Source organism: Myripristis murdjan, chromosome 7, assembly GCF_902150065.1.
Source record: "Myripristis murdjan chromosome 7, fMyrMur1.1, whole genome shotgun sequence".
Taxonomy (NCBI): Eukaryota; Metazoa; Chordata; class Actinopteri; order Holocentriformes; family Holocentridae; genus Myripristis; species Myripristis murdjan.
In genome coordinates, this window is record NC_043986.1 from 32,432,140 (window position 1) to 32,460,081 (window position 27,942).

Sequence of the window (27,942 nt, forward strand, 5' to 3'; positions counted from 1 at the left end):
TAAAATCACGTACTAGGGCAGCATCATGCCGCCTTAGGACAGCTCTTTCAGCAGTATTGCAGAATTGCAGAATCTCTGTGTAAAAAAGGCTTTTGATTATGGCTGTGTCCCATTACCTAGTGCTGTATATCTGCTGTGTATATAATCTGGTGCTCCCAGATTGTAAACTTCAACATAAACAACAAGCAGCCTGGATCACGTTGAGGCAGGGATAGTTACAGATGTTAGTTATAGAAATGAATCTGTTTTGAATAATTCCTGTTGATATGTTTGCTAATGCCTCTACCATTGCTTATACTGCTGCTGCTATTCAAATATTCCTCTTTGCCTACTCTTGATGTCACATCCAGATTCAGTGTAATGTGCAAAAAATATCTCTGGACTGAATATACAGTAAATCTGACTGCACCATTTGGCAAGCATGTGTTGCATTACTCTGATTACTCAAAAACCCTGTTTGCAAGTGCTAGGTCAATAATCATGTCCCCCACCCACTCCTGACGTTCCCTGGACTGTTTTTTATTGCTGACTTGGGAGGAGCATATAAACTCACATGAGAAGACGTTCAGAAATCTGAGTGAAGGTCTACATGGGCCAGTAAATGGGTTTCTCTAGAACAAATCTAGCTGTAGTAACCAGGTTTCTCTTAAACTGTTAACCTGATTTTGGAAACAGAGTTTCTGTTTTTCATGGCATTTCAGAATCGGATACGTATTGTATGTGAGGAATAACCCAATCATTAAAATGCATGTAAACATGCTTATTGTTCGTTATTGTTTGTTAATGCTATTATTTTTGAAAATGAGAATATATGCCTCTTAAACCACTTTGCTTTCTGCAAACTTCAACTTAGTATTAACTTCAACCTAACCCTATCACTAACCTTAAAGTGATAATTTGGATTCTTATCCATGTAGTGGTATTTGCTACTTCATGCAAGAGTAATAGATCCTCCAATTTTGACCTGTCAGCTGCTTCCCTCTTGTGAGAACAAGCAAGTCTCACTGGGAGTATCCAAAATGAATGATATCACATTGGTAGAAAATTAAGTATTTATATTTACTCAGTTGTGGAACTCAGTTTCTACAAAGGTAATACTAAGCTGAATATTACCTTTGGACAGTCCAAATAAAGTATTACCAAAACCTTTTCATGTGACTACACGAAGATGGTTTGAATAGAGCAGTATGTATCGAGGAGAGAACAGGTAGGTCTTTGATGTAGATCAGGTTTAAGGGCCTATGAATAGAGTTCTGCCAGACGCCAAGGTATTGTCAGCAATAACATCAGTGGCTTTGTTCCCATTAGGTTGATCAAACCTCACTAAAGAAGGGCTCATTTTATATTATTTGAGGTAAAGACATCTAAAGACTCAACTACACTGAGAGGATAAAATTCAAAGGGTAAGGCCGAGACCATCTTCCAACAAATTTCAACCCTAACCTGCAGATGCCTTTTTGTTGTTTTAAGGCTGAGCAGTTACTTTCACTGTTGTTTTGGTACAGTTAGTCTTCACTGAACTAGCAAACCACTTAATACGCACATGTGGCTGTTGTTAAACTAAGGCTTCAGTTATCCAGCAGTTTGTGTGCATATATTAGTGGTGTGTATACACACACACACACACACCACATATTATAATAGCTGATTTTGGATCAGCTCAACAGATACCACTTTTATGTTAATTGTTTTCAAATGTAAGTTGTCTCCTTGTTCTCCCAACATATTAGATGCCACATTTAGTACATGCAAGAGAGTAGACAACATAACTGGAGCTGCATGTTGTGGCGTTGTCCAGACGTCCTTGGCAGATGGGGGTTTTGTGTGTCTGCATACACCAGTGTCTCACCAGCATTCTTTGTTCTAGAAAAAGTGAAAAGTGGAGTTGAAGATCTCTTTGCCAATTTTGCCAACAGATAAAATGTTCCAGTGTTTTTTCATAGCATTACATACCTCCGGTCAAGTTGCAAACAGGTAGTATTGAATACATAAGATAATGTTTTTTGCTTTTTGGGTTTAAATTTGATGGGCTCATTTCTGTTTTTCTCATAACCCTTTGCAAATGCCTGATCTAGGACATCTTGTGGATATCCTCTCATCAGAAACTGATCAATGAGTTCGTGGGCTTCTGTTTGGAAATCATCATCCATTGTGCAGATGTTTGGCCCTAAGGAACTGACTAGGGGGCAAACATTTTTTTTTTTTTTAAAGATTTCTGCTTTACTTGACAGTCACAGTGGAGATAGACAGGAAAGGCAGGGGAGAGAGAGGGAATGACGTGCAGCAACGGACCTGAGGTCGGATTCGAATCCCAGTCGCTGCAATCGGGACTAAGCCCTGGTACATGGTGCGCGCTCCCAACCAGTGAGCCACCGGGGCGCCCCCGGGGCAAACATTTTTTGAGGGTGATTTCATGATAGCTTTAATTGTGCAAAAGACTACTTCTGTCTTTGGGTTTGGTGAAGAGCGTGGTGTAAATGTCTCACATTGTAGGTAACCCACTTTTCTTAAAAAAACTACTTGGTCACTGTACATTCACATTCAAAACTGTTCTGCCCCCTTTATCAGCAGGTTTCATATTTTAACATCAGCGTTCTTAGATAGGGAAGATGAAGTGGCCAGTTCATCTGCCTTACAGTTGAGTCTCAAACAGGGTTTAGGCATCTGCAAAAGTTCTCCTACATCCTTTTAAACTAGCTTACAGAATGTTTCGTTGCTAGCACAATTAACCCAACGTTTCTAGCATCAACTTTGGCCTCTTCTCCTTGTCTTTGATGTTTTTGTGTCTGATGGGCTGACCTCTAAAATAAACGTACTTACCAAATTTCATGGAAATCTGCCCAATAGGTGTTTAGAAATTGTGTACGAGCCACATTTCTGCCTGATGTTGTCATGGGGTGCAAAGAGGCTTGAAGTCCAAAACTGACAGGGTTCATCCTCTAGGGAGTGCATCCTTTGAGTATGCTCACCAAACTTCATGGCAATCCACCCCATGGATTTTGAGATATGTTGCCTTGGAGTAAAGTGTTGAACAGACGGACATATTGACAGAGCTTTACGAGCTTCAGTGTTCCTAGTTATGCTTCAATTCTCAGACAAACTAATATTCATTATAATTCATTTTGTATGACTTATGAAAGTATGTAAGGTTAATTGATGTGAGAAAATTCACCAAAATCTAAATACAATCTTATCATTATCAGTATGAAAGCTAAAGAGAGCAGTGTCTATGTCTTAGAAAGACAGAAAAAGTCTTAAATGATCTCAATTACAGACCTGAATGATTCTGATGTCTTAAGTAATTTTTAATGGTGTGTTTTTCACCATGAAAAAACATAATACAGTGGTGAAAAAAAGTTTTCGGACACCCTTAAAATTTTACACAATCTCAAATATTATCATGAAATATTTGTGGAAAAATCTTTTTTGTGTTTCACAAGGTGTGGCTGCATTAGACAGATACAAACAAATACAAATTATATTTTTTTTTGTTTATTGTTTATAAGAAAAACTAACAAAACTAAATTCTTGACAAATTCTTCTGACCACAGAATCTTCTTCCAGTTCCTGGCTGTCCAGTTCTTGTGTGCCTGGGCCCAATGACGCCGGGCTAGCCTCTGTCTCTTATTGATCAGGGGCTTCTTGATAGCCTTGTAGGACCTTAAGCCATGATCTAAAAGTCGGCCACGTACAGTGCGGGTGGAACACTGGACACCAGTTTGGTTTGACCACTGCTGCTGAAGCTCCTGTGATGTAATTCGGCGGTTTTGCCTGCACATGCGGATCAGGATGCGGTCATTTCTTGCTGAAGAAACCCTTGAACGCCCAGATGTTGGTTTGTCTTCCAAGCTGTTGGTTCGTCTGTATTTCTGCAGAGTGGATCCAACTGCTGAAGGACTGCATCTGCACTTCCTGGCTATCTGGCGGCAGCTGTACCCTTCCTGGCTGAGAATCTATATCTTCAGGCGTGTTTCCTGCGTCAGGTTCCTTGTTTTAGCCATTTTTGTGTCTGAAGAACTTTCAGATGTGCTGGCTTTATATAGACACGAAGCTTGGCAACAAAAATTGTGTCTTTTAATAAAAAGAACAACCTTCATCACTGGTACCAAAATGACCCAATACTCAAAATTTCTAATGTATTTTTATGGAACCAATCAATTTTTAAGTTTTTAATGACTTTTTTAGGATTTGTTTAATATTTTGGCTGTGACTGTACTAAAAGAAATTACACTTGAAGACCTAAGAGTGATTCTTAATGCAATATTTCACAAATGCATGGGGTGTCCGAAAACTTTTTTCCACCACTGTATATTGCACTTCATGTTCACACTTCCATTTATCCAGAACAGAAGCCCTTTTTTAGTTTGACAACTTTCATATGTTCAGTCAAGTTGGGTTGGGTTTTTGATTTTGTTTTGTGTTGTTTTGCTTTGTTTCGTTTTGTTTTTAAATCGGTAGCATTATGAAGGATTTGAAAAATCTCCTATTTGGCACACCCTGGGTAATATGAGATTGATTCAGTGACTCTGTAAGACTTCAGCTGCAGTGTGAGTGTGCCATACTGCAGCTAGAACTATAGAAGGTGAGTTAGGAGGTGTCTGACGTGTTGTCATGCTCTGCCCCAGCCCTTCAACAAGCCCCATGTTGTAGTCACCCTGGGCTGTTTGGACTGCCTCCGCTGAGCCTGTTAATGGAACACAGCCATTGGTGTGTGAAACAGCAAAGCCTGTGTGTGTGTTGCTTGCACATAGTACCTGAGTGTGACCCTTCAACATGTATAGGCGAGTGAGACTGGAAAGTGTTGTCTGGGCTGGTGGATGAAGTGATGAAGAATGTATGAGGGTACAATACGTTGCTTGCTTACTTGTGTCTGCGCTCATGCATGGGTGTGTATTTTGTGTTGATGTCAGAAAGGAGGATGTGTTTTTGTGCTAGAGTTGCTGCTGATTCAATGGCAAAGTTAGGCCAGAAATGTGTTAGCCTTTTCCAAGGGAACTTGGCCCTCGTAAATCAATGCCCATCCCCTCTGGACTTTTTAAGGGCTACGATTAACTGTCCAAAGCACTGAATGAATGGCCCTTTGTATTTGAAGGCCAAATTACATTTGATCATCACACATGAAAATATTTCTTCTCTCCAACCATTCAGTGATTTAAGAAAAGGGAAGAAAGACCTTCAGCATAAATGTTTTTATTTATTACTTCTTTGGTTTGTTTTTTTGTTGTTTCCCATTTTCCCAGCACACATTTCACTCACCTCGTGTGACTAAAATGGCAAATGGCTGAGAGAAGATTTTCCCTCTCGGCCTCACTTGAATTGCTCACTTGTAACACTCTTTGTCATGACTTGTCTCTCTGCCCCGTGCTCATGTTGAATGACAAATCACCATGTATAGCATAAGACCGATTTGGCTGACAGGTGATAGGCATGTTGCTTAGATTAATGGTACATAATTCTGTGTTGGTTGGACTAACAACAAAGACAATGCAGCATCTAACCTCAGTTTTTGTCAAATACTGTTTATTTTTTGGCTCACTGAAGTAAATGATTTTAAAGGCATTGTATCCCTGATGTTTCTCATTTAGGAAATTGCTGCTTTGAAGGAGGTGCGGGTCTTGCAAGTAATCCCCAGTGAGTTGGTCAAGCCCTTCAAATCAAACTTCCCCACCCGGCTGGCCCAGAGCCGGACTGAACTGCTGGAGAAGTTGCTTGCTGATCTGGGCACAGAAAGCTCTGGCTTTACTCTGGACAATGTCATGACGGTAAAAGACCTAGCATCGTGCTACCTATGTCTATCCATTCTTTTCAGTGACATGAATTTCTTTTATTTGTGGAAGGCAGGTGTATTGTTAAAATCAAATATGAACAGATACAATTACTATACTGTAAAATACAGTAGTATTACTACTAATATGTGTATTAGCATTAATATTACTATTAGCTTGGATTTCAATGAAGAGTTTGAAAAACACTGAAAAACTTTTTTTTCTGTCTTGAAAATGGTGAAATGTAAAGATAACTAGAAAATGTACCCAGTAGAGTGCAGATCTCCTCCAGGTTAGTCTGGTGGCATGTGGGTAGTGAACAGGAACTGCAGGGTCGGCTGTTGATCATGTTGACCAAAAAATTGCCCAGTGTATTGCCACCATAAGTGATAAGTTAACTGACAAAGGCATATCAGCAGCTGGCAGACATTATTGATTTTTTTTCCTAAATGGCCGCAATGCTGTAATTTCTGTTTGAATGAATACAAGCCACAGTGTTTTTTTAACTGGGCGTGCACAACTGGACAGGAACAATTACAAATTGACTAGCAATGTAAAATGTCAACAAAAAAATCCAGAAGCTTTTGAATGTCTTGCAAGAAGACACAATAATAATCATGTTTGAATCTGTGGCATTAAGACATGATTGGTTGTCCTTAGGGTAAAGAATTGACAGAGAAAAAAAAAAGATTTGAACCTGAAGCAATTGTTGATCACCGGTTAAGAGTAGTGAGGAGTGAGCACTCATTTGTGGTATAAAACAGGTTTTTCAAAGGTTTTGAATCACCACAACCATGAGAGGCTCTTGATCATACAGTCATAGCTATGCACAAAAATGTAAGGTTGATAGGCCTAGTATTCTGTGAGATTAGTGGCAGACAGACACTCACGACTGAATGCTTGATTCCCTCCCGGCTACTGCCTGGTGGAGATCATTAACACTGGCACGAAATATCAACTGTTTGCATGGTGTCAAATCTTTATTTCAGTATTGGTATCAGCCTTCAAAACACCTATGTCAGTCCAACTGGGGTCCTTTAAAGGGATAGTTCACCCATAACATTCTTTTTAAGACTGTTATCTTGGGGGAAGTCCAGCTCAACGGCAGTAGGCTAACAGTTAGAATTTGGAGCATCCAGACAGTATCCAGCACTCAGTAACATTTTTGGTAATAATACCAAAAATACATAATACCAAATTTCAAAATGGATGAACTCCCATTTTTCTATAGCATAATATGCCTTTCCATTATCCACAGGAAGTACTGTGATCATACACAAGATGTTTGAATTGATAATTTGTGTTCCACATCAGCATCTGTGGTACTCAAGCCGTTCATGTGACCTGACCCTCCTGAGTCTGACAAATCCATCTTGACAGCTGATCCCTCACAGTATTACCAACAGGATTGAGAAAGAACATTTTACAGTGCGTGGCATTCCTCTTAAATAGATGTATAGAGTAATGCTGGTGGCAAACACCCTGGCGATCGCTTTTTGGCAAAGCGCCATCTTCACTCGCCAGTAGTACCGTTTCCACTCTGTCATAATTCATCAGTTATAATTATTCAGTCATAATTATCACAAACCACCTGTGGCTGGGTAGGACATGCCATACAGATACATAAAATTATAGCTGTATTATTCCATTTTCCAGGTGGGCATCTGTCATGAATAATAGCAGTTTGTTTGAGATGTAACAGAAAGGGATGCAGTCAGCATTCAGTTTACCCAAACAGGCTGTCAGTAGTCTCCAGACAGCTGAGTCAATGTTGTCACCATTGGCACCCACTCTGCATCTCCTTTACTCCTCTGGCTTCCAACAGTGACCTAGTATCTACGTGCAAACTATCCACTGTTGACAGGGCTGGGCAGGCCATCGAGCTGTCCTTTCCTCCCTCTGTAGTTTATGACAGGCCCTCCACCCGTACATCTATTCAGCCCTCCTCTTGGCTCTGCACAGCCCTCGGGAGTGAGGACAAATTGTTAGGTTTGCCCTCTGAGTTCCCCACCTCTCTGAAGCTGAAACCACACAGGTGGAATTGGGTGGCCCATGTTTGCATGTTTGTGCATGCTTGCTAGCCTTGGCCCCTTTGTGTCGGCTGCCTCTCATGTTTGCTTGGGAAACATTTTCAGTCTGGATTGAGAAGTGACACTAGGGCTCTGCTTTGTTCCATAGCCCCGGCTTCTCTCCTGGCTGTCACATTAGTTTAACAGCTCAATTAGAAACCAGAGAGAATTCCACGACTTGAAATTAAAAGTAGTCTTGAAGTAAAAATGACTCTCATTTAAGAATGAAGAAAGACTTATTCAATAACTATTTTCTCTTTTTCTGTTCTTTTTAATTACTTTGTTTTTGATGTACTGTATTTAATTTAATTCAAGACATTATGTGCATCTTCTTGCCCTGTATTATACAGTATATTTGAGCAACTGTAACAGAAATGCAAAGTTACAAATACAAAGACTGTCTACTGTCTCTAAACATGTCACAGATTCTCATTTTCTCCTACTCTATTTCAACCCCTTAAGGAGGTGGTTCGGTTTGATCTAATCTTGGCATAGCAGTATGACTATAAAGATATGCTCCATCTTGCAAGTGAAAATGGAATGTGTTTTTGTGTGTGTGTGTGTGTGTGTGTTTTGTTTTGTTTGGTTTGTTTGTTTGTTTGTTTTTTAACTTCTGTGGTAAACAAGGTCTGTTCCAAAATCTGAAGTGAGGTCTCAAACAGGATTACATGCTGCCACATGTAGTTACGTGCTAACAAACAATACTTCTCTCAATGACTCTAATAGGCACAAACACATAATTACAGGGTCTGCGTTCTAACATCAGAGTAAAAGCCTGTAGTCTAAGCCTGGTGCCATTTAAATAAAACATCCATTGGTATGTGTCATCTGTTTTCTTGTTAGCTTATTTGGATAGATCTTTTGATAGCTCTGGAGTGTTTGCCTAGCTATGGCTTGTACATTTTTCCTTTTCCCTCCTCTGTTACCTGGGTGATTTGCTGGGAGGCGGGAGCCAGAGTAAAAGAAGGGTGATTGAATTTCCTGTAATTAAAATGAGGAGCGGTCAGTGGAGACAACAGAGAATAATGGCTGCCTGTCCCCCGGTCTGCTGAGTGAGGGATGGGTGCCCTTTGTACACAGTTTACCTCAGGATGTTAACGCTCTCCATTTCTAGGATGGTCATTGTACTGTTCCTCTTTTCACAGAGATTACATTGCATAATAGTCTCTTCATACATCATGATGTGTTTGGCTCTCAAGGGACTTCCTCCATAATGTCACGTTTGTGTACATGGCAGTCAGTTAACAGCCAGGACAAAATATTAGGCTTCTTGATGAACTGTTACCTTTAATGTGCAATTGAAGAACGTGTATCCCTCTGAAATCTGAGCAAATTCCCTGATTTCATTCAAGAACATTGGGAGAAAAGGCAAGTAGCATATTACCAAAAAATTAAAGAAACATAAGTAAAAAAAAAAAAAAAAAAAAGGAAACAAAATTTCAAGAAAAAGTATATATTTAAATGTCCTATGAGTGATGCTGTATTGATATCAGATTTCTTGTGTTTAGATGCTTGCAGCTATCACTAGCATTTAAACCATTGAAAGCAACAAATTTTATATATATATTTATGCAAAAACAAAACAGATTTTTTAAACACTACAAAATTATGAATCATTATATTATAGTTAATAAATATATGTAATATGAGATATAATATATACATAAAATTCAGATATGAGAAAATGAGCATGAAATTACCAAAAAAAAATCAATCAAATATACAAGAAAACTATGAAAAACAGAACCCAAGAATTAGAAATAAAAAGAAATAAGAAAATTTTGTTTCAAATTGTAATATTTAATCTCAATACTTGTAATACTTTCAATACTTAAGCGCTTAAATATTAAAATACTTTTTTGGAGGGGATCAGCTACTCTTCCTGAGGTCCACATTTATTGATTTACATTGTGTTGTAAATATGACTCATGATGGTCACATGATAATGGGACACCTGTTTTCCTGTCAGTTCTGTACAGGGGCACTGGAGCACAATGCATCGGTGGTTAGAGAGCTGGCAGTCCGCATTGTCTTATCCATGTACCAGCAGCACAGAAACGCTGTCCTCAGCTTCCTTCCAGCCAATGATGCTGCAACACGGAAGAACATCCTCTACAAAAATCTTTTCGATAGCTTTGCCAGGATCGACGGGAGGCTGGTGGAGACCCAGGCAAGAAGCATTTTTGTCTTTGTTGCAGCTGGACAGCTCACTAATATTTCACTTTTTCATGTTCTTCACTTATACAAGGGGACTTTCAAATTAGTTCAAGCATTCCCTCAACTACCTAAACGCCTTAAACTTCCTGTTGATGCGATATTAGTTGGTTGAAATTTTGCCAGGTTAACAACATGTCCACATTATTCAGCTTTTTTTTACAAAACTAGGTGTTGTTTTTTGTGTGTTACATTTAAAGCTAATTTAAAGGAATAACACTGATGTGGATGGAGAAAGTATTGCAACTTGTTTTGTTTTTAGGTAGATGGGAGCACTTCCTAAAGTTGAGAAAAGTGCAGCTTTTTAGATGAGCTCACATGATGTCAACTCAAACACCCAAAAAGACCAGTGAGACATGGAACATGCATGCATGTTTTTTTTTTATTGGTTTAAATAACATAGATAACATTGTATTCTCAAAATCAACACAATACTTACATTTATTGTGTTTCACATCATCATTACAGAATGTGAATGTGAATGTGTAAATGTGAATACACCCTACTGCAGCCAGCAAGAAAGTCAGGCAATGTACCAAAGCCTGGTGCTGGCATATTTATTGAATTAATTAATTTTTGAGTGCGGTGTTTTTCTGAATCATCCAGTGATGACCAGCCTCATTTCTCACAGGCATTTTAAAGGTCTGGCCTTCCACTTAGGTAATGCCTGTGCTGTTGAGTGGAACTCAACACTCATAACGTCTGGTCATGCTCTCATCTGGTTGAGATTTTGCCACACCACACCACACTACTGAAATCTGCAGAACTTTATAATTCATGCACCTTTAAAAGAAAAGAAGAGAGGAAGATGAGAAAAATTTGATGAGCAAACAACAAACATGATGCTGAAATGGCAGTAACAATTAGTGAGAGTTGGACAAAAGAATTGGACAAAGAGAGAGGAAAGGCAGAGCAGAGAGGGAACAATTGAATAGTGATGTTGATTATGGTGCTAACATCTTGCCACAATGTATCGATTAATGCAGACTCAGAAGAAGAGAGATGGCCAGCAAGATGGACAACAGGAAAAGGAGGAGATCCGATCTCTGCAGGAGCAGCTGGCTGCTTTGAAGGAGATCAGTGTAGGTGGAGCTGTCAACGCCAGTGCCATTACATCATCCCAACATGTCCACATAGACTTTGTGGAATTTATACTCTGGAGATGTTCACAAACTAGCTTGTTCAAATACAGTACACAGGAACACAGGTTCCATTACTAAGTTACAGTTGTATGTCTAAGTCACTTTAAAAGTTGTTAAGGGCTTTCCTTGTGTGAATGCATCTGTCTTGCAATCTGTACCTCCTGACATAGATTTGTACTTCTCTGTTTCCTTATAAAGGAAAAGGGCAATGAAAGGACCAAAGCACAAACACGGGGGAAAGAAGCTCCCATGGTTGAGAAAGAGTCTCCTAAGGCTGGCAAAACAGGTATACTGTACATGGATGTTCAAAAATGAATGAGCAGAAAAAAGCACTTCAGTGCCTCTCATGCTTAGTAAGGCACTCTTTGATACCTGCTAAAACAGGACCCATCTTAAAGTGACAAACTAAAAAGCATCTTGTATTTATATGACAGCACACCTGTGCAGCAGCAAGATATCAGTTTTAAGGACAGAAGAAATATATACCAAATAATCCTGAGCTTCATCATCTTGATTACATCATGTATACTTGAAATATGTACGCAATTATATCTCGACTAGACCATCACAAAAATTGCACACAAACTCACAGGTTTTTCTGTGGCCACACCTGCACCTAATTATTTCTGATTACCTGTGGTCGTCAGTCCTATAAATACATGTGTATTTAAATACTTGTGTATTTGTGTCTTCAAAACCCTGAAGACTCTAAAATGTTACTCGTTGTTTAAAATAAACCCAAGTGAGTTGCAGTGTGCGGCTTTCTTAGTGGCTGAGTTGTATCTGCTTTATGGCCTGCGCCATTCTCTCCCTTCATTTTTGTTTTATGAAAAATTGCCCCTGAAGTTCCAGCAGGAACTTTGGGCTTCCTTTGTGCCTCCCACTGCGTATCCTACATACACCAGCAACACCAGCAGATAGTCCCTGGAGCATTCAGTCACCCTAATTAAAATGCAAAATATATTGCCAAAATACCGATTTACTAGACAATTTTACTATTTTAAAGATCTACATTTATGGTCACACATCATCTAAGTCATTAGGCAACTTCCATCCCAAAGCACCGCAAGTAACAGTTACAAATAACCCTAAAATAACACTGACTCATAAAACATCTTGACCCCAAGGTCCAAGCACGGAATCCTTTGAGTAAGAATATTTGGATTTTACCACATCATTTGACGAGGTAAATTCTGGGCAAATTCCAGGAAGTGTTTTGTGCCTATACTGTCTGTCAGAACAGTCGCTCTTCAGCGGGACGCAGGTGGTTGGCCTTAACTGAGATATGTAATGTGAGACATTATGCTTATTTAAGTGTTTATGATTTTGTGACCCTAAAACCCAGACGTACTCACAACATTAAACATGTTGTGAGGTTACAAAGCCATAGGGTTACCATGCAATTGAACCCTAGCGGAACACTGATGCAAATAATGTGTTGGTGCATTGCATTAGTGTGTACCTTTGTTTTTACCTACAGGTCAGCATGAGAGCTACTACCTAGTTGGCACACTATCAAATGCGTATATTTAAAGTTTTACCATGACCATATTGTTTTTCTCTCTGTGCAAACATGCTTTCATTATACTTGGAAGGTACTGACAAGGCTGGTCATGCAATGCCTCTTATTTGTGCAGTAGAGTGACAATAAGTTCTCCCTTTTTGATGTCCAGGTGTCACTCAGGAATGTGAAAGCAAGTTATCAGCTACAGAATATGACCAGCCATCAGTTGTCAACTATCTGGACAAGTAAGTAACTCCCAACCAATTGGGAGGAACTTAAGAACATGGGAATAAAGTGAAGATGCAAAACAAAGAATTCTTTGTAAATGAATAAGCGGATGACTGCAGACATTGCCTCAACTTTCATTTTGGCACTATGTTAACATGTGTTTTCAGCAGTGGTGCCCTATCAACTGCCTTGTTGAACACCAAATCTTTTCTGGGTAGTTTACAGACTTTTACTTCTTTCTCAGTTAAGTATTTGTTACGTTATCGTTTATTATGTTAATCTAATTTCAGTTTACAAAATTTTATGCTTCAGTTGTTAGGCCACCGAGTGTGGGTAGGATCTGATGTCTGGAGAATGTGTGTAGTGGTATGTTGATGGTAGTTCAAGGCCCTGTGAGTACTAGAAAATTTATGTTTCTGTTGCTATACAGTCGGTATATCTTTCAATGCTCTATTTGCACTCTGTATTTTTCTGTATTTTAGTTTGTGCATATTCTGCGGTAAAAAGGATGAGTCATTCACAGAGGATGGATTGGACCTTCACTATTGGAAGCATTGTCCAATGCTCCGACGCTGCGACGAATGTAGACAGGTACCTTGTTAGATAAGGGGTTAGTACATTATTATTAGTACATCTGTGGACTATGAAACAAGAGCACAACACTGTTTCAGAAAACAAGTATGTGACTCTTCTTATCCCTGGCATACAGTGCACTTTCTCTGCTGTACTTAACAACAGTTAACCAATGACAATGTGACGTCACTGTGTGGGGATGGGTTTTGAAGACAGGGGTACATTACGGAGATAAAAGCATGACTCTACTCTGCGATGTTTGTTGCCAAAATCCATGGTGGACTCAAGCTCCTCCCGCTTCCCCTATAGTTAATAAGTGATCTTCCCCTCCCATTGCTGGAAATTCGTCATGGTGAAACCATGCAAGTGAGCACAACAAACAAGGAAAGCGGTGGCACAAAACCAAAAAGGCCGCTTTAAGAGTCAGAAAGATAAGACATTTAACAAAATACGTCACAGAGCTTATCAAAGTTTGTCCTTGGTTGGGCTCTGTATTGTCTGATATATCCTTTTTAAGGCGGGGGTAAGTCAATGCAGGACATTGAAAGGAGTGGCTTTGTCCAGAGTTTATATACAAAGTTGCTGCTGCTGCTTTTGGTATCCTTAAGGCCCATTTATGCTCCCTTAAGTACGAAAATGTATAGTCCGTTTCAAACGATGTTACCGTCACTGCCCACATACTTCCATGCATCCTTTACGTTGGCATGGATGTTAACCAATATATCCACCAGGGAGCAGACCTCCACTTCTCTTTCGCTACCGCCCAACTCACATTTAATTCCCTTCCAGTCTCCTCCCAGCTGTTCTGTATCATTTGTTTATCCCAGTGTAAGAAGTAACATCGTAGAGATGTTTATAGTTTCTAACCAACTCGCACAGCCTTTCCTCAAAAAGTTCCGCCATCCTTATTTCTTCTTTGTGTCTCACTAGAGCTACGTATCGGATAGTGACAGCAACACTGCCCCCACGGTTTCCGGTGGTACTGCTCTGTTTGGCCCGTATCCGTAAGCTTTATGGAATCGTGCAGAAATCGGACGAAATGAATGCGGAGCACGGACAGAAGGCTCCGTCCGTATCCGGATCCGTATTTAATGTTGAGAATAAATGGGCCTTAAGTGGTCAGATGAAATCGAATGGTGCACATTAACGTGAGATCCTGGAGAAGCGGAGGCAGGAAATGAGCAGAGGGTATCTTCCACCAATGGACCATCACCTTTGGTTCGTAAGAAAACGCTGGGGGGATACAAGGGCCACTCATAGTGTCCCACTGAGGGCAGCTTTCTCCACCCAAGGCTGCAGTATGAGAGCTGACCTCGGCAGGAGGCTCCAATTCCCCAGCGAGATCACCAGCTCAAATCTGTGCCCAGACATAGTGATGTGGTCCAGCAGCTCCAGGACTGTGGTCCTCATTGAGCTAACCATTCCATGGGAGGCAGGATTAAAAGCGGCTTCGGAAAGGAAGAGGCTGAAGTATGCGGACCTCACTGCTGAGTGCAGAGTGGTCGGGTTGGAGAACCATCAGCTACCTGGGGGGATGGGGTGCCACGGCTTTGTCAAAACATCAACTGTTTGCCTCATGAGGGACATGGGGGTGGAGCAAACCAATGAAAAGTCCTCAAAGACCTTGCTGAAGAGGCTGAGAGTGGCAGCTTTTGGCTCTGGTTAAAGGCTAGTGTCAGCTAGTGTCAAATGCTGAAAATTTGAGGAAACTACTCAAAATCCATACTTTGAACCTTTGGATTTATCTAGGGAACAACAACTAATCAAATATGCTCTTTTCGGGGCGCCCCGGTGGCTCACTGGTAAAGTGCGTGCACCATGTACCAGGGCTTAGTCCCGATCGCAGCGACCGGGGTTCGAATCCAACCTCAAGTCCTTTGCTGCATGTCATCCCCTCTCTCTCCCCTGCCTTTCCTGTCTATCTCTACTGTGAGCCCCAACTTGTTCTATATTGCCATGTGTGAACACATTCACAGCTTGGACCTGTCCAGCACACAAACTATCACTGTGGTAACAATGAATTGGCCATCTTGCAACAACAAGCCCACCTCTTTTAACTCAAGACCACTTTCACCTCAATAAATATAAATAAATGATTAAACAAAGGACAATTATCTTGATAAATTTCTCTTTGGAGCTTAAAGTATTTGTGTGTTGTGTACTCAGGTAGTTGAGATTGCCAGCCTCACAGAGCACCTACTGGGTGAGTGTGAGAGCAGGTCCAAGTTCAGCCAATGCCCACGATGTTCAGAAGCTGTGGCCACTGATGACCTGGCACGTCACACGCAGGGACCTGCCTGCAACCGTAAGTCTCCAGCTGTTTTCTCCTAATTAGTGCTAACCCCATCCTAGCACTGAAGTCATGTCACATGGTAACAAGCCTCACAACAACTTGACAGCACAAAATGACGTTGAAGTGTCCTTGGAAGCCATCAAGCTGCCAGTAAAGTTTTTTGTAGGCTGTAGTGGCTCCCGATAAACTTAATGATGATACATGTGAGTTCATGTTTTTGAACAAATGAACCATTGCAGTGTCAACCACAAATCAATCAATCCTATATGCAGCTGTGTACTGCCATGGTATTTTAAACTCACGAAATGGCTTTTGTGATAAATATCCTTAATTTCGTGCAGTTTGTTTTGTAAATGAATATAATTTTTTTCCTATGCTTTGTGTATTTCCTTTTTGGTGATGTTAGAATTCAGGAAATGGAAGAAACCAGGATTCATCATGATGTTTACCATCTGAAAGCTGAGTTTAATGGACCATACCAGTGATTTTGAATGTTTGGCCCATTAACTAGAATTTACCTACATTTAAATTCGTATGGTCGTTAAAGTCCTTTAGGTAGTATTATGTAGAAGGGAGCTTGCATCTACAATCTTTCCATGGAAGATAAATGCATCATAAATACTAAAACAGTACACTGCCAGCTCCTGACCACTGAACGATTGAGACTAACTGGTTAAATGCCAGTTACACTGATACTGAGAGGGCCGACTGCTTTCAGTGCTAACTCTTTGTAGAGTTTGGGATGCTAACTTTCAAATCACCAGCCATATGCTTGCATGAATAACACATGAGTCTTTTGTATCACCGTAAAGTACTATTCTCTCTTACCTCTACCTTTTGAAACCTGCAGTAGATAGATTAGTAAACAGACACACCAGTGAAATACAGTACTTATTGTAGATTTGTTTGTGGTTACTTTAATTTCATCACTCTTCAGTGGCATATTTTTACATTTAAACCCACTCTTTTTCAGTAGTGTCATTTTGTCATTTTCTGGGGAGCATTTAATGGACCACGGCAGCTTAAAGGTGTCATGTTTCTGTCTCTTTCAGCCCCTGTCTCGGGTAAAGGCTCCAACCACTGTCCTTTGTGTCACAACAACTTCAGGCCTGGAGAGGAGGTGAAATTCTGTACATGCAACTTATATAACCAGACCCATCTATACTGGTTTTGTAATGTCCTTAAGCTATGCTTAGCTATGTGATATATGCAACACTAGCAAGGTGCGAAGTTGCTGGAATAATATGTCAGCACTGGAAAAACATCTGTCCCTTCAATTAGATTTGGCAATTTTGGCAAGTTTGAATATTCTTAAAGCTGAATTTAGCTGTAAAACGTCCCTTCCATTTAGTCAGTGAATTAGCTTTTTACATGAAGCACACACTGTTTTATGGACATTGCCCTCCTAGACTACCTGTACATTTTACAGGAACGGCCTTCTAGCTGAGAAAGTCACCTTAATGAGATGGGGTAAAAATACAAGGTGGAAGAAGTTAGGGTTTGGGATGTGTTAAAGCTTTTATGGCCTTGGGACAAAAACTTGTTGTACCGTGCTTTTTGCTTCCTCCTTTGTCTCATCAGAGAACTTATATTATATAACTAATATCAGGCTTGCCCAGCAAACAGGTGTGGGCAAACACTATTCTTGGCTATTAAACACTTCAAAAGAGGAGAGGCATATGTGCGTACTGGACCTTTTCATGTAGCTCAAAACAAAGAAAATATGATCACAGTCCTTAGATGCGGAATAGTTTAAAGGAACGAAAGAAGACATTTTTAGATTGTTGGACAGTTTATAGCTAAGACCAATGTAGATGTTTGACCCAAACCAAGCTTTGATTGTATTCTAGTTTTGACTGATCAAGTGTGGGTTCCAGTCGCAGAACTTGAATTGAGTAGAATGGACATCAGATGGCTTGCTGTGGCCTTTTGGCTAGTTCAGAATAAAATGGCATTTGTGTCATTTGCTATGGTAACAATGCACCTATAGGCCATTAAAGTGTGACACTAATAGTCTGACTTTAAAATATCAGCAAGCCTGCTATCTGAATGGAATGTGAGTATTGAATATAACTTGAATATTATATAACTCGCCCACAGGGATGAGTAAAGTCTCATCTTATCTTACATAAACCACGTCCATCCTCCTGCTCCTGATCGCATATCAGCAGCCTTTAGAAATCAAGACTTTGGAGCTGCTCATTCATTACTAATCCGTCGGATCTGTTCACTTGTGGTTGAAAAGGTCAAAATGGATGTGTGATATGCATAGTTCTCTGCCCTACTTAGAAATGTAACAATGGTGTCACCTTCTGCTTTCTGGCATTTCTGTGACTTCTGTCTAATCAATCAAGCAGGTCAACTTTCAGACAGCCATTCCTCCCAGTGCTGGGATCAGCCTTACCACTGTTTCACCTGCCCTACTTAGCTACACCACTTTGGAAATGAGACTTCAGCCAACATCAGCAATCAAGAATCTGAGCAAGCATTTGAACTCTTATATTAGATAAGCCTTGCTGAGCTTACCAGTGCATTCCTTCTTTTTCAGGATATACCAAATCATTGATTTGGCTACTCCTCAAGTTGTTGCTATCTGTCTGATAGATTTTTTTCTTTTTGAGCCTAATAACGGCCTCCTTCACCTGCATAGACACCTCTTTGGATCACATGTCGAGGATTCCGATAAACAGCTACCAAATGCAAATGCAAACAACTCCAGACCTTTGATTTTCTTAATTTGTCATGGAATAACGAGGAGAAAGGCCACACCTGGCCATGAAACTGCTTTTTAGTCAAGTGTCCAATTACTTTTGAGCCTCTGATAAAGGGGGTGACAATGTATAAAACTGGCTGTAATTCCTAATGCCATGTTTTTGTTCAACCCCTTAAATTAAAGCGTAAAGTTTGCACTTGAATCACATCTTGATGGCTCCATTTTAAATCCACTGTGGTTGTGTACAAGGGCAAAATTAGGAACATTGTGTCACTGTCCAAATACTTGTGGACCTAACTGTACATGGAGCTAATGCTTCTGACATACCCGTGTCATTTACCTGTAAGGTTTGTTTACTGCCCCACAGGATTAGGTCAGTGGAGTTGTTGGTTAACACCGGTGACCAACAAGTACTTTGCCAAGGGCTTTTAAACCTCACCATCTATTGTGAAATGGACACTTGTGTCTCAATTACTGGACACTATAGCTAAGGGGGGTGGGGGACAGATGGAGAGAACAGGGACTTTCAGGGGAAATGAGTTCAGCTGATGTTATACAACTTATGTTGCTCACTGGTAGATTCATTAGGTACCTTTACCATGTTGACACGTTTAATACCACTAGTTGTGGTTGTCTAAGTCACAGAGGAAGCAAATATGTGGAATATCATGCACTAACCAGAAAGTATCATTCCAGCTGCTACTTACCACTTAAGCAGTCATGTTGTTTGACCAATAGCTGCATCGGACAAGCTATTTGACATCCACTTAGCTCTTATGTCGCACAGTAGTGGTGCTATCTTCTCTCATTGTTATTGAGTGCTGGATACAGGCTAGATGAAGAAGTCCACCTCAGTGGCAGGAGGCTAACAGTTAGCATTTGGAGCATCCAGCCAGTATCCAGCACTCAGTAACAATGAGAGGAAGAGAGCACCACTACTGTCCTACAGAACAGCTAAGGGGGAAGTGAAATAATATCACATTTTTAAAAATGGGTGATGTATCCTTTTAATAATTAATGCTAATAACATAGGACAAAAAGTAAAGGAGTTCTCAAATACAGTACATTTTATTGCAATGGTTTGTTGCCTCATAGTTTTTATAAATCACCATTAACTACTTGAACAACGTCAGTTATAACTCCTCTGTGCCGTCCCTATTAAAAACACTGTTGGACATTTCAGATCTACTGTGTGCAGCACTCCCTCCCTCTCTCTCACCTCACACACACTTCATAACTTCAGCTAGGGAAAACTCACACTCTCAAGGCCAGAGCTCTCAGCACAGACCAAATGAAAGACTACAGTGTTAGTGGGAGGGAGGGCAGCCATTCGGGCCCTGACTGGGACTATAGTCGCCTCTGGTTCTCCCTGTCGAGAAGAAACTGAGAGAGGAACTGACTTACTGAGCTACTTTGTCCTTCTCTCAGGCCTGGAAGGCTCACCTCATGGGCAGGGAGGGCTGTAAACAAAACTCACGGAGGACTGCGGTGTGCCAGAGAACCCAGCCAGCACAAGGTAAAGCATTCATTCACTCTCTGCTTACCACCACCTCTCCCAAGCCCCATGCTTGTTGGTCAAATTCAAGCTGCAGCTTTTCCACTACAGTGTCCTGGCTTGCAACACACAGTGGTTCACACAGAAGTAGTGACAGATTTCGAACTCAGTCTCGTGTATATTTATGAATTTATTAGGAATGATGTCTCAAGATCATAACACCGGTTTTCGTTTCATTGCTCATTTTTGTTAAACCTGATGCTGCATTCATCAGAAGAAAAAGAATGGGTTGCTACGATGTGGAAGCACTCACATGTTTAACTTGTTGGAACACCCACATCCCAGATGACTCTTTGAAGGTCAACTGCTGGTGTCAGCAAATTAACTTTAAAATCAAGCACAAATGAGCTGCGACAGATATGTTTTTTGTAAATATTATATTAGTGTGAAGATAATTTTTTAGATTTTTATTACTTCTCAGTTGGCAGTTTGCATTCTCGCGTGAATGTGACATCGTTCATTTTAATATCAAAGGACATCAACACTTCTCAGCAAGAAGCTGCGTCACCACTTACTGACACTTCCCTGTTTACACTGACATCACCGATAATGCAGGCTGCTTTGTTTAGTTGTAATCAACACACAAAATCACTCAGTTCTCCACGACGTAAAAGTGCTTATGGTTACAGTACTTCAAGGTCATTCTCTGTGTGCTTGTGTCCAGGTAAAGCCGTTGGCGGAGCGAGGTTGAAGCAGGCCTGGTCGGTGGGGGCCAGAGCCAAGCCCTTGGGCAGAGGCAGTCGTATCCCGGCCCTTGCACCACGGGCTAGCAGGCACACCCCAGGCAAGCACTGAGGCTGCCTTGAGGCACCTCGGGGACCCGTACCCACCCAGAGGAGGAGCCCAGCGGCTTTATAGAGCAACATTTCCTGCATATACTGTAGGCACTGCTTTAAAAAAACTGATAGATTTGGAGATATTTGCCCCAAGATTCTTAAATGAAAAGCTGACCAAAACCTTCACAGTGGGCAAGAACCACCCCTCCCACTACCCCAAAACAAACAGGCAAACATGCAAATAAATCAATGAATAACCCCAAATGATAGCTTAAATAACAAAATGGAACTAGAGCAGAGAAGGGCATCCCAGCCCCACAAATTTCCTACTGCATTTTTAATCTAATGCCAAAGGGCATGAGCACGCTACGGGCATGGAAGTGATGTCATATTGTGGAGAGGGTTGAATTAGGGACCACAGACCCTCAGATAGCCCGCATCTTTATTGATAAAATAAAGAGGAACACAACCGAGTTTGGGAAATCAGAGAAACCAAATCTTAATCATGATGTCGAGAGGAGACACCGTGACAACAGTGGAGAAACATTTGATCAGTGGAGAAAGGTGAAGCTAGAGGAAGCATTTTATAGTGCTTACTCAGCTGGTAAGTTAGCTTGCTAGTGAGTCTAGGTGTGTTATTTGTAGTAAATGATGTGGCAGTGGTGAAGTGGTTGGTATAGTCACCTAAAATGCCGCCAACTTACAGGATTTTTTCATTGTCACTTTTGGCTAGGCTGAGTCAAACCGTGCCGCGCTGATTTGCATTTCCATACCAGTTTAAGCATGTCGAGTTGGCACACCCGAGATGGACCATCTCCAAAGTAGGGCCAACTACCGAGTCAAACTGAGCCAGGCCAGCACGTGTGTATGGAAAAATAGCATTAGGCTGCCAATCAAACAAAGGAGTAGGAATACTAAAAGCACACTGCCCCCATGCGCACTGCGGACTGGGCCTTTAACTGCGTGTTGTTCCGTGCACTTTGATGCACATAGATCAAATCAAATCAAATCAAACTTAATTTGTAGAGCACTTTTCATACATGCAATGTAGCACAAAGTGCTTTACATGTTTAAAAACACCCCTCGCCCCCCCTCCCCACCCCAACGATGAGGCCTAAGACTTTACAGATGTCTTTGAAGGCAAAAAAATGTATGTATGAGTGAAATGAGGAACGCATCCACAGTGTTTACATGGAAAACGCCATTGTTCATTTTTTAGGTTGGGTATTGGGTATGATTTCTGGGAAATCTCCCTCACACAGGAAGTGATGAATTTAAGCAGAAAACAAAACAAAACAAAAAAACAACAGAATAAAATCTCCTCAACAGTAGCGAGTGAGCGCTCTGTCCAGAGAAAGCCGGGCTCACCAACATTAGATGGTTTGGTGTAAAGCATCCCAGACCAGCCAAGCTGGTAACACGAGTTACAGACAGACCTGACACCTGACACAATTTCTCAGGTAGCTTTCACGGAGTTACACCTGGTGCATGGAGCTACATGTGTACCTTGTGTAGTTGTTTCCATTGGCTGAACGAATCGCTGCCCTTTAACTTGTGGGTGGAGTAACAGAAGGTTTTAGGTTTTAGGTTTTGGCTTATAGAAGAGCATGCACGTGTACCAGAAAAGGTGCTGGGAAGGCATGCATCAAAACATGAAGGCAAACAGTACCTGCACACATCAGCCAGTCCTGCTAGCGGAACTCCACTCCATTCTCCAGGACACAGCCAAGAGCCCGGCTTTCTGGGTTGTCTGGCTCATTTTCTGGGTTCTCATGCCAAAATATTAGAGGTGTCTGGCGTTTACTCTTGAATTTAAAAATTTGCAGGTTAGATGAATTGCTCAATGTGCATTTAGACCATGCCACACTAAAACTTTGTATGAAACCTTTGATAGTAATAACACTAAATTAGAATTGTATGGAATCAAATCAAAACATCTCAGAAGAATCATTACAGGGTAAGGACTACCCATAAGAAATCCGAGTACTGATCAGTTGTGCAATCTAACTAACTCCATCTCCAGGAGTGGGGGATGGTGACTATCACACACCTGATTTTTGATTAAAGCATCACTCCTAATCACTGATACCTACAATCACGCCTTCACATTCATAAGGGGAGGGGAGGGATGAAGGGGACTGCCAGTAGCTGTCAGAAACTTTCCACCCTTGGAAAACATTTCAGCAGGCAACAACTTCCTGAATGCACAGAGGAAAAGAGGGACGCTGAACGCTTCTCTAAAGCCATCAACAAACTGAGTGTAGCTTTACTGTGAGCTTGATGCTTCGCAACCTGTTTACATTGTTCTGTTCTTTTTATTGATCTTATTTCCTGCTATTGTGAATACTGCAGTCTGTAATTCAGAAGGCATAAGGTAGCACTTTGCCAAAGTGATGATGCTTCACTGCTGATTTGTCATACACACACACACACACACACATATACGTACATATATACATATATGTGTGTGTGTGTGTGTGTGTGTGTGTGTGTGTGTGTATACATATATACAACAGACTGCATTAGATGGCAGTTTCTTTATGCACTAGTCCGGTGAAAGAAACAGAGCACATTTTGTTTAACAAAGTTATATGTATGAAAAAGAGTGAGAGAATAGACTTTAATGGAGAGGAACATATAAAATTGACATAGCCCCTATTTTTCCTGCAAATGTTAGTTTTAGCATTGTTCCAGCAAAGCATTTCAAGCACTTCAGACACTTTCAATTCTGCCTCGGATCAACACAAAATAAATCATTTATATGGTAATGCATCTGCTTTTATTGTGCTACACAGTGTTATAGACTTTGATCCTAATAAATTGTGAGTCATCTTTAAAACATATTTTTATACATCTCTGCATTTAACAGCTTCTTTTAATAGAAGCATCTAGAAAACAGTCCTCTCCTTTCATTATTAAATATCCTTATGTAGATTTGAATGTTATTAGGATGAGACCATTAATAATGAGTATGTGATTGTACTCAGTGTGGCCTTTATTAATGGATACTGTGTAAACATTGCCACATTTTAGTGAAGAAACAATTTGGCTGTTCTTATAAATTACTATAGTGATCAATATATAAAGAAGATATGACTTGGCCTCTAATTTTGTTCTTGGAATCTCCGTATGTGTAGACTTTGGAACAGTAAATTTTTCATTGTGCTTTTGTAAGTCCGCATTTTCTGTACATTCATTTTGAAACCAAAATGATTCAGCTATTTTGTCTTTGCAATTGCTTCTATATTTGCTTAAATAAAGCTTAAATAAGCTGTGTATTGCAGGTGTTGCTGTGTTTGTGTTTTTGTGTAACAAAGAGGGTTCCTGTTACAGTTCATACCAGTAGCAATAACTGTTGAGGTTCTCACATGTCAGCACCCCCATCAGCCCTCTACTCAGCAATGAGGTCAAGTCAAATACCATATAAAGACACATTTATTGAAAATCTGCTGAACAAAATAGCCTCTTTTATTGTATTGCAGAACTTGACACATATTTTCTGTAATCTGATTCTCTGAATTCCTGGTGAATATGTGCTGCTCTATTAATTTTATCGCTAGTCACACACTGATATGAAGCGGAAGCACATTATTATGCGTAACAAACTGAAACTGCCTTTCCTTGCCAAATGGTGCAGTATTCATTATTTACAAAGTTGACAGAGAGGTCCTGTTTTATTTACACTATCATACATACATCTACAATATTTAGCTCTTTAGCTTCTTTGGTTTTTGACCTGCCTCTGCAAATCACATTGTATACAAACAATTAAAACTAAAAAAATATATTAAATTAAAAAACAACAACCAAAAAAAAAAAAAAAAAAAAGCCACCACATAACATTTTTTACTGTTTCAACCCCCTACAAAAACACCATCTAAATAAGAATTAATCTGTTTTCTTCTATGCAATGTAACTTCACAGGTATGTGCAGTGAGTTCCTGCTGCAGCTCCTTTTGACAGTCATGCAGAGGTTCTGAAATGAAATCCAAAAAATCAACTGTGCTGAAAATCAACTGTGAAAGGGGACCACTGGGATGTTAGAACTCCAGTATTGCCAGTGATCTTGCATCGAGGCACTAGGGAAAACTTGTCCTTTTCTCATTGACAACCATGAAATGACTAGGCTGTTTAGAATGGCATCATTGCTGATCTGTCTAGACCACAGGGACATAAAGCCTTTTTTACCTGTTAGCTCTTGGACATCCATCTGAAAAACATGCTGTCTGTTTCTGTGTAGAAGTTTAATCAGCTTTTGTAATGAGCAACTATCTCCCAGATGTCTTACATGTTCTTATATGATTTTATTTCTCAGGGAGTGTTAATGGAATTCCGTCATAAAGTTGACTGACCTTCAATATAATAACAATAAAAACTACTTGAACTTGAACTTGATTAGGAAACTAGAGAACTAAGGCTCTTCTCTTCTCCTGAAATGTCATCAGGATGAACAGTCGGGCAGAGGGGCAACACAGAATCATGTTTCTTTCGAGTTTTTAGCAATGACTAAATAATAATTACCAACATTTTTAAGACCGAGCCACAGAAACCTTCCCTTGGTGCTAGCTAGTCACTTTTTTTCTGACATTACCCCTCTCCATGGAGCTGTATACTTGTGATTTCATGAAATAGGAACGTTCTGTGGCAATACATTACCCTTGAGTGTAGGAAAAACACCTTTTGGCTTTCAGTAGCACCAGGGGTGGAGTGGGCACTCCTAAACTTAATGACCCACCTTACATTTTGGAGAAAATAGTGTATGAAAACACACTTTCAAGGACCATTTCAGTGATTTTGAATGTTTGTCCCATTTCCGGCAATTTCTCTGTATTTTTCACTGCAACAAACTATTTTGTAAATCTTGCAGGGGTCCTCAAGATTTCACCACATATAATCACAATCCCTTGCTATTCAAATTTGAATTTTTAGTTAAAAAAAAAAAGCCGCCTTATAATGTACTGCTTCTGCAACTAACAAAGTTGTCACCATTCATAAACCACAGAACTGAGAATTGGCTGTGGAAAGCAAAAGTTTCCCCAGGGACTGTTTTCCCTGATGGATGGAGCCAAATTTCAAGTCAGTGCTGCTGCTTTTAGGAAAATTAATGTGGACAACTTTATTACAATGATGGAACACCGGTGTAAAGAAAGTTTGAAGTCTCTGAAAGTTCATTTTCATCATAGTGGAATGAATGGAAACCAATGGCTGGATAAAAAGGAGGAAAATGATATCAGAGTTCTAAAATATGACTGCTTGCTTTGGGAAAAGATTAGCCTAGAAAAGTTACATTTTGTAGGTACAATGCTAAACATGCAGAATCACTGGTATGGTCCTTTAATATACTATTATTGTTATTTCTATTGCCTGATGATGAAGGCCAGCTCAGGTCAGCCCATTTCCCATCACATCACTGAACATGTTGCCAAGAGTTTCTGGTGATTTATCTTTAGTTTTGCACATGATCATCACAGTGAGGTCCTTTTTGCGCACACTAGGTCCTCGTTTTGCACCACACTCCACATCCTGAGCAGCTCCTGTGCGCTCAGCTTGTGCACCACGATGAGGTTTTTATAAAAGCATGGCTCACTGTTCATGGGGCTCACCCTGCGCCTGGTGATGCCGAAGGTCCTGAAGCCCGGGTGCATCTCCGGGGCCAGGTGGAGCCTCTGCAGGCACATCCCCAAAAACACATCGTCGATGGGGTACAACTCCAAGTCCTCCGAGACCACGAACAGCCTCCTGGCCAGCTGGGAGGACATGAGAAACCCCCCGCCCCCGACATACGGCGGATATGGCTTATCATACAACTCTTTGGGAATGTAGTATTTGCTCTGGCGGTTTCTGATGGGGATCGCCTTGGAGATGGTGTCGCCCACAAACAAGTCGGCTACTTTGCGCTCCTCTACCTTGAACCCAATGAGATCCAGGAGGTTGTTGGTATTCACAAACACATCATCATCCCCCTTGAATATGAACTGCACGCCGGCGCAGTAGATGTCGAACCATTTGAGAAAGTTGACCTCCTTCAAAGTCAGGTTGAAGAAAGTGTCCATGAAGTCCCACTGCAGGATGTCCCCGTAGATCATGTCCTCGTACTCGATCAGCTTCTGGAGGTTCTTGGTGTCTTTGCCATTCGTCGGGCTTCCAAGCAGAAATAAAGTTTTGATTTTCTTCCCGTCCACGGTGTGCTCCCTGCCCCAGGTTTTGCGCACCGCCTCCCGCCGGTCGTGCTGTTCTATGACGGACTTGACCACCATGAGGAGGTGCGCCTCGCCGTCCCTGCATTTCTCCGGGTGGTTGATGAGCATCGGGAAATACCTGCAGTGTCTGTGCAACACAAACTGGTGAAATCTGGAGTCCAAACGCCGGAACCAGTCCTTGGTCCTCACCGTCGAGTCTTCGCTGCAGTTGAGAACCTGCGCGTCCCATGTAGCCGGAGTCCCGTTGGAGACGCGCGCCCGTTGCGCATCCGATTCGTCGCCAAGCACCGGAGAGGACGAGCTCCCCAAACTACTTTTCACGACTCCCTTCTTGAATGAAAAACAGTCTGACCCACACCAGCTGGTATCCCTCACATGTTTAACTCCCACGTCGTCCTTATCTGCCACTTTCAGTTTATGGATCATGACAAAAGACGCAAAGACGAGACACAAACTCAGCAGGGTTTTCAGCAGACCGACCCGCTTCCTTCTGAAAAAATGTTCCATGTTTTCGCAGCGCAGAGGGACCCTCAGATGTTGGACCTTTTGCCGTCATTGCGCTTCATATTTGTGTGTACAAGTGGAAACCAGCGCCGCCGTCCCTCTGCGTTTGGACACCCAAGGGTGCGTCGTCGGCTACATGAGAGCGTCGATACTAAAGTGGCCCCAGGGCCCAGTTTTGCCATAGTGGCGTTCAGTGGAGCCGCACGGCTCCTCTGTGTGCGGGAGAAAGCTGTGTGATGTGCAGCATGGCCCCTGTCCTCCTCGGTCCTCTGTCTCTCAGCAGACTGACTGCAGGAGTGCTGGACGCCTCTCTCCTAGTCCTCCCGCCTCCCCTCCCCTCCCTTCCCCTCCAGCCCCTGAACTGATCTGGGAGCAGGAGGTTTCTCCTTTCTCACACACACATCAG

At 41.2% G+C, this 27,942-nt stretch overlaps 2 protein-coding genes across 5 annotated transcripts in view; one reads left to right on the forward strand and one right to left on the reverse strand.

The window, feature by feature from the left end:
- The window catches only part of cep104 (centrosomal protein 104), a 42,705-nt gene extending 20,569 nt beyond the window's left edge, over nt 1-22,136 (forward strand). For all 4 annotated transcript variants that reach the window (XM_030055061.1, XM_030055064.1, XM_030055062.1 and 1 more), the window contains 10 exons: nt 5,586-5,762; nt 9,804-10,004; nt 11,035-11,130; nt 11,389-11,476; nt 12,864-12,939; nt 13,405-13,513; nt 15,662-15,800; nt 16,841-16,908; nt 19,930-20,017; nt 20,721-22,136. In XM_030055061.1, the coding sequence (XP_029910921.1) occupies nt 5,586-5,762; nt 9,804-10,004; nt 11,035-11,130; nt 11,389-11,476; nt 12,864-12,939; nt 13,405-13,513; nt 15,662-15,800; nt 16,841-16,908; nt 19,930-20,017; nt 20,721-20,851 (1,173 nt within the window). In that variant the 3' untranslated portion in view covers nt 20,852-22,136. The remainder of the gene's footprint in view (nt 1-5,585; nt 5,763-9,803; nt 10,005-11,034; nt 11,131-11,388; nt 11,477-12,863; nt 12,940-13,404; nt 13,514-15,661; nt 15,801-16,840; nt 16,909-19,929; nt 20,018-20,720) is intronic.
- Nucleotides 22,137-24,102: 1,966 nt separating this feature from the next.
- b3gnt7l (UDP-GlcNAc:betaGal beta-1,3-N-acetylglucosaminyltransferase 7, like) lies at nt 24,103-27,798 on the reverse strand. Its single transcript, XM_030055065.1, has one exon. It carries the CDS (start codon nt 27,537-27,539, stop codon nt 26,298-26,300), a length of 1,242 nt encoding a protein of 413 aa, XP_029910925.1. The 5' UTR covers nt 27,540-27,798; the 3' UTR covers nt 24,103-26,297.
- Nucleotides 27,799-27,942: the final 144 nt, after the last annotated feature.

Coding starts and splice junctions, on each gene's coding strand:
- b3gnt7l (XM_030055065.1), bottom strand. CDS start 27,539: ATGGAACATTTTTTCAGAAGGAAGCGGGTCGGTCTGCTGAAAACCCTG.